Source organism: Fukomys damarensis, unplaced genomic scaffold (assembly GCF_012274545.1).
Source record: "Fukomys damarensis isolate Sample0158 unplaced genomic scaffold, DMR_v1.0_HiC HiC_scaffold_19, whole genome shotgun sequence".
In the NCBI taxonomy this organism is placed as follows: domain Eukaryota; kingdom Metazoa; phylum Chordata; class Mammalia; order Rodentia; family Bathyergidae; genus Fukomys; species Fukomys damarensis.
The window spans coordinates 64,629,865-64,635,781 of NW_022900931.1; the positions used below are offsets into that span (position 1 = coordinate 64,629,865).

The following is a 5,917-nucleotide window of genomic DNA, read 5'->3' on the forward strand; positions in this document are numbered from 1 at the left end:
CCCCGGAGCCCTCCTGCCGGCACGGGGCAGTGCGATCGCTGAGCTCCCCTGGGCACAAACTCCCGCGTCGGGCGCTGCCAGCCCCCAGACCCCAGCCCTCTCCCTCCTTGAGCCTCCTGGCCCGCTGACCTCCGTGCGATCCCTTCTTACCTGGAGCCCCCGGACCCAGAAAACCCGGGGACTCCTAAATACGAAGCCCCGGGCAGGCCCGGGCTTGTCGCCGGCACCACTTCCTGCCTGTGGCCGTGGTGGGAGGGCCGGGTCTCCCCTCTGCCCCTCAGGCTAGGGTCGGGTTCGTCCAGGTTCCCCCAGTCAACTCCGCCGTGAAGATTGAAGGGTGCAGGCCCAGACTCCCCGCTTGCGCTCCATCAGGGACTCAGTTGCTTGGGCTCCCGATCACTTCATGTGCCAGCGACCCCTGGAGTCCAGGGCCCCCAGCCCTGTCTGCCCTCAGGGACCACGAGCCACTGCAGTCCCCGGGTCCCTTAGGACCCAAGAGTCCAGGCACCTCTTCCCTCCTCTCTCCTCCAGGGCCCACCAGCTCTGAGCACATCATGAAGACAGGGGCCCTTTTGCTTCAGGGGTGAGTTGGAGGTCTGATTATTGTGGAGCGGATTGGCGGGTGACACCCCGTTCTGATTCTGCACCCTACTCCATTCCTGTGTAGTTTCATCCAGGATCGAGCAGGGCACATGGGTGGGGATACCCTGGAGCTGGCCATGGAGCAGGCACCCCAGGACCCGTCCACCAAGAAGCTGAGCGAGTGTCTCAAGCGGATTGGGGATGAACTGGACAGCAACATGGAGCTGCAGAGGTGTGGCTCCTGGGAACCCAGCATTCCAACCGGGGCTCCCCTCAGCCTGCAGAACCCCTGCCCCTTGCTCCTGGACTTCCAGTCTTCCCCTCTCCCAGCATCTTGGAACCCTTCTACAGGGGGTTACGTTCCCTGCCTTCCCAAGTGTCCATCCTTCTGGGTATAACAATGCTCACCTGTGATCCCAGCACTCTGGAGGCTGGGGCAGGAGGATCGCTGTGAGTTTGGGGCCAGCCTGGGCTACATAGTGAGACCCTGTCTCAAAGCAAACAATAAAAACCTCTAAATGTCCATCTTGTCCCCTTCCAAACCCCATTGGCCTCTTGCTTTCATTCCAGTCTAGTTTGGTCCTCAGCTTCCTGAACTTAGGCATGGTGCTGACAGCAGAATTTCCAGATCCTTCCTCCCCAGTGTCTGTTCTCCCCTTTCCTGCAGGATGATTGCAGCCGTGGACACAGACTCTCCCCGAGAGGTCTTTTTCCGAGTGGCAGCTGAAATGTTTGCTGATGGCAACTTCAACTGGGGCCGGGTTGTCGCCCTTTTCTATTTTGCCAGCAAACTAGTGCTCAAGGTGGGCAGCTGCAGGGCAGTGAGGCTAGGGGTCCTCCCCTAAGACCTGTGAGGGCCTGGGGGTCATCGGGTCAACCCCTGCCTCAGCCCAGGTACCACAGTGGGAAGGGAGAGAGGTGGCTGTAGGCTGTCTGCACTTTCATTTATTCATTCAACAAACATATCTATACTTGGTACCCCAGACATAGCTCTGGGCATAGCAGGCTAGGGCCCTGTGCTTACAAGCTCAGATTGTAAAACAGGTGCTGCAGGGTACTGTGATTGAGCATTGTGGACTGGACAGACCTCCGAAAGCAGGCCACAGTGAAAGTGATGTGGATGTGCTGAGAAGTATGCTTTGAGAGATAAGGATCAAGAAGCACAGTCATCTCAGAGAGGGAAGAGCAAAGGCCCTGAGGCAGGGCCAAGCCAAGTGTAGAAGAGTGAGGAAGCCAGCTGAAGCCAGCCACTGTGTTGAGAGTGAGGTGCGGGAGAGGGCCGAGTTGAGCAGGGCCAGTTGGGTGGGGTCTGGGGTCCACTGTAGAGACTTTCATTGGCCGGGTTTGCTTATTTATTTTGGCTTTACTGGTGCTTGAGGCCAGGGCCTCCTGCATACTAGGCAAGTGCTCTACCATCAAGCCACACTCCCAGCTTTTTGTTTGAGACAGAAGCTCACAAAGATGGCCTGAAGTTTCCATCCTCCCTGAGCCTCCCAAGTATCTGGGGTTTTCAGTGTGTGCTATCTCCCGATGTGGCTGGGGTTTTTTTGGGGGGGATTGTTTTATTTGCTTTTGCAGTACTGGGGGTTGAACCCAGGCCTCCCCACTGAGCTACATTCCCCAGCCTTTTTTCATTTGAGACGGGATCTTGCTAAGTCCCCCAGGCTGGGCTTGAACTTGTAACTGCCCTACCTGAGCTTCCCAAGTAGCTGGGGTTATAGGCACATGTCACTGTGCCCAGTGTTGGTTTGATTTTTTTTTTCAGCATTGGTTTTAAATAGAAGGAATAAGGCAACCCGATTTATGAATTTAAGAGATTAGCTAGCAAAACCAGCAAAATGTTAATTGTACATCCAGGCTGCAGCAGTCAGGCTACTCGTGGTGGAGTGTTTTCAGCTTTTCCCTGTGAAGATTCTCATGGGACAGTGTTGGTGGGAGGAGCCCAACGAACTATGCTGGCCATCTTGTGTCAGAATAAAGAAGGAAGAGCCAGGCACAATGGTGCCCATCTGTAATCCAGCATCAAGGAAGGAGAATCGCAAGTTCAAGTCCTGCCTGGGCAACTTATTTAACACCTGTCTCCAAAAAGGCTGTGGATGTGGCACAGTGGGAAGGGCCTGGGTACTGCAGGAAAAAAGAAAGGCCTGCTGGGCGTGGTGGCGCACGCCTGTAATCCCAGCACTTGGGAGGCTGAGGCAGGAGGATCGCTGTGAGTTGGAGGCCAGCCTGAAGTACACAGCGGGACCCTTTCTCCCCCCGCCCCCCCCTGCTGGGCGTGGTGGCGCACGCCTGTAATCCCAGCACTTGGGAGGCTGAGGCAGGAGGATCGCCGTGAGTTGGAGGCCAGCCTGAAGTACACAGCGGGACCCTTTCTCCCCCCGCCCCCCCAAAAAAAAGCCTGGGGCAAAGCTTAGTAGCGTGTGCCTAGCACTCGATGAGAGGTTGGGGTTTGACCCGCAGTACCACAGAGAGCAGGAGTCCGCCATGCACAGGGTTCTGCTGCTAGCAAGGAGCCCAGCCGGGTGACTCCGGTCACAGTGCTACTGAAAGACGACTCCCTGGGCCCCAGGTGCTTGCAGTGGTGAGAAAGTGGAGAGATTGTGTGTGTACGTGTGCTCGTGTGTGTGTGCGTCTGTGTGGCACTGGGGATCACAATGCAGGTTTTGCACATGCTAAGAACACACTTGATACTGGGCTGCTGTCTGAGCCCCTTGTGCGTTTAGGGTTGTGTGATGGACTTCAGTGTGGGGGTGAAGGGGGCAGCAGTCAGCATGACAGTGGGTACTCTGGCACTAGGACAAGAACAGAGAAGCAGGCAGATGAAGACTGGGGGTGCTGGGAGAGTAGGTCAGGATGGGTGGTCTGCAAAGCCCCCCCCCCAAGTCACATTTGACCTGAGCTTTGAGCAGTGAGTGGGATTTTGCTTGGCTGGGGCCTCTTTAGTCAAAAGGGTCAGCACGTACAAAGGTCCTGAGGGAGAAAAGGGTGGACTTCTAGGCCTAGTACTGGCCACTCAGGAGGCTGAAGCAGGACGATTACTTGCTTGAGTCCAGGAGTTCCATACTAGCCCAGGTGGTGTGAGACCGTGTCTCTAAACAAACAGCCAACCACAGGGCAGCAGAGTGGTGCACACCTGTAATCCCAGCACTCGGGAGGATCTGGGTCACAAGTTCAAGCCCAGCTGAGCAATTTAGCAATTTAGAACCTGTCTGGGGGGGTGGGAGGAGCTGGGGATGTAGCCCAGTGAAGGCTTTCAGTTCAGCCCCTAATACCAGATACAAGCATTAGAAGGTCTGTGCAGCACAGTACAGAGGCAGGAAAGGACAGTGAAATGACACCAAGTCAGCCCTCAGGGGTCCTGAGGGTGCTGGGGAGCCACAGTGGGTTAGAGGCAGGGCAGGTGAGAGCAACATAACCTGGTTTAGACTTTATTAGGCTGACTCCAGCTGGGGGAGGAAGAGACAGCCAGGGGAGGCAGAGGGCTGAAAAGGCAGGCTCAGGCCCTTTCCCTAGGCAGTGGGGCCGAGGCCCGCCCCTCATGCTGTCGTTCTGTGCAGGCGCTGTGTACCAAGGTGCCCGAGCTGATCAGGACCATCATGGGCTGGACGTTGGACTTCCTCCGAGAGCGGCTGCTGGGCTGGATCCAGGACCAGGGTGGTTGGGTGAGACGTCTAGGGGCCCTTGGGCCTTCCCGAGCCCCCATGGGTGTGCCCCTTCCCATCCCAGGTCACCAGATGGGGTCTGTGATACTCCTCACAGGGTCAGCCCGCGTCCCCGACTGCGCTGTGATCCCTCCCTCTGCCCCCACTTCCCCAACTCCAGGTTCCCTGTGACACCACCCCCCCACCAGCTCCTGAGCCCTGCAGGCCCTGATCCCCGAGTGCAGGCTCGGGAGCAGCCTGCTGGAGCGGCTGAGGTGGTGTCTCTGTCCCCAGGACGGCCTACTCTCCTACTTTGGAACCCCAACGTGGCAGACGGTCACCATCTTTGTGGCCGGAGTGCTCACCGCCTCGCTCACCATCTGGAAGAACATGGGCTGAGGCCCCAGCCGCCTGGGACTGTGTCTTTTCTGCATAAATTATGGCATTTTGGTGGGAGGGAACGGGGACTGGGCATTTTTCTTACTTTTGTAATTATTGGGACGGGAGGGAAGTGTGGCCTGCAGGGAGCTGGGGCAATAAACCTCCTTCAGCCACAGTCTGGAGTCGGAGTCACCTGGGGAGAGCAGGTTGTGGGCCATCGCTCACCTGATACCTTGCGGACCTGGAGAACCTGGCCGGTCTTTTTCTGGGGGTGCCCGGTGCCGTCCGTATTAAAGTACACTCGGCCCAAGCCCCAGGCTCATCCCGCCTGTTGCAGCTCAGGCCCGCAGCATGTGCTGGGGCAGGGAAAGTGGGCGACAGGTCCAGGAGAGGGGCCCAGAGCTGAAGGTGGCCAAGGGGACAGAATGGGACCTCGGCTGGAGCAGACCTGGAAGGTGCTGGTCTCCCAGAGAGCCCAGGGAAGGAAGAACAGGAGACCACTCCCTTGTCCTGCGCGTGTGTGCGCGCGTGTGTGTGTGTGTGTGCGCGTGTCCCTCCACCTCTGGGTCTCTGTCCCTTTCTCTACTACTTAGGGCCACCTCAAGGCAAGGGAAATCTTAACATTTGCCTCTTTTCTTTTGGTCCTGGGGATCAACTCAGGACCTTGAGCTTGAGAGGCGAGTGGCAGCGGCAGCGGAAACCACTGAGCTAAATCCCCCGCTCCCCCGCCCCTTTTCTCTTTTTGAGAGGTGGGGATTAAAACGAGGTCTCACCTCCCCAAAGCGCTGGAATTACAGGCCAGCGTGTGCCACCACACCCACCCGCTTCTGGGTTTCTGTCCCTCTCCAGGGCCCTCTGCCCCCTCCCAATCTCCCTTTAGGTCTCTGCCTCCCCTTCATACTCCTAGTCCCCGCCAACCCCGGGTTTTCAGTCTTGTTTGTCGCAGTCCCAGCTCCTCTACCGACTGCCCGGGAGGGGCCCCTTTCAAGGTCGCCTCTCCCTCTGGGACCTGCCCGAGGCTAAAGGTCCCCGGCTGCCGCCCGCAGTGTGGTCAATGAGTAACTCCCGCGCCTGGCCCTCCTCGGCTCTCACCCAGACACCGCGTCAAGGGAAAGCTATGAGGGGACCCTGGGCTGCCACCCGGGAGAGGGGCACCGGGACCACGGCAGGAGCCATGCAAAGGAAGAACCCGGGGACACAGGAAGCGACAAGGAGCACCGGGGCTCCACCTGGCCGCCCCCCCGGGGCGGGGCCGGGAGCTGGGCGGCTCCAGGCCTGGTGGCGAGCAGAGCTGAGCGAGGCCCGAGGGCTAA

The 5,917-nt window shown here is 58.4% G+C and overlaps 1 protein-coding gene across 2 annotated transcripts; it reads left to right on the plus strand.

Annotated features, from left to right (window-relative positions):
• The first annotated feature begins 197 nt into the window (after positions 1-197).
• Bax (BCL2 associated X, apoptosis regulator) lies at positions 198-4,811 on the plus strand. Of its 2 annotated transcripts, XM_010640755.3 has the most exons (5): positions 204-583; positions 668-814; positions 1,250-1,385; positions 4,140-4,244; positions 4,518-4,811. In XM_010640755.3, exons 1-5 carry the CDS (start codon positions 555-557, stop codon positions 4,620-4,622), a joined length of 522 nt encoding a protein of 173 aa, XP_010639057.1. In that variant the 5' UTR covers positions 204-554; the 3' UTR covers positions 4,623-4,811. The 2 variants fall into 2 exon arrangements, with proteins under 2 accessions (XP_010639059.1, XP_010639057.1); XM_010640757.3 differs by lacking the exon at positions 4,518-4,811 and having other exon boundaries at positions 198-583; positions 4,140-4,511.
• The last annotated feature ends 1,106 nt before the right edge of the window (positions 4,812-5,917 follow it).

Bases quoted from the DNA above. Each gene is read 5' to 3' on its own strand.
- Bax (XM_010640757.3), top strand. From the start codon at position 555: ATGAAGACAGGGGCCCTTTTGCTTCAGGG. The intron at 584-667 runs GTGAGTTGGAGG...ATTCCTGTGTAG, and splicing joins GGGGCCCTTTTGCTTCAGGG to TTTCATCCAGGATCGAGCAG. The intron at 1,386-4,139 runs GTGGGCAGCTGC...CGTTCTGTGCAG, and splicing joins CCAGCAAACTAGTGCTCAAG to GCGCTGTGTACCAAGGTGCC.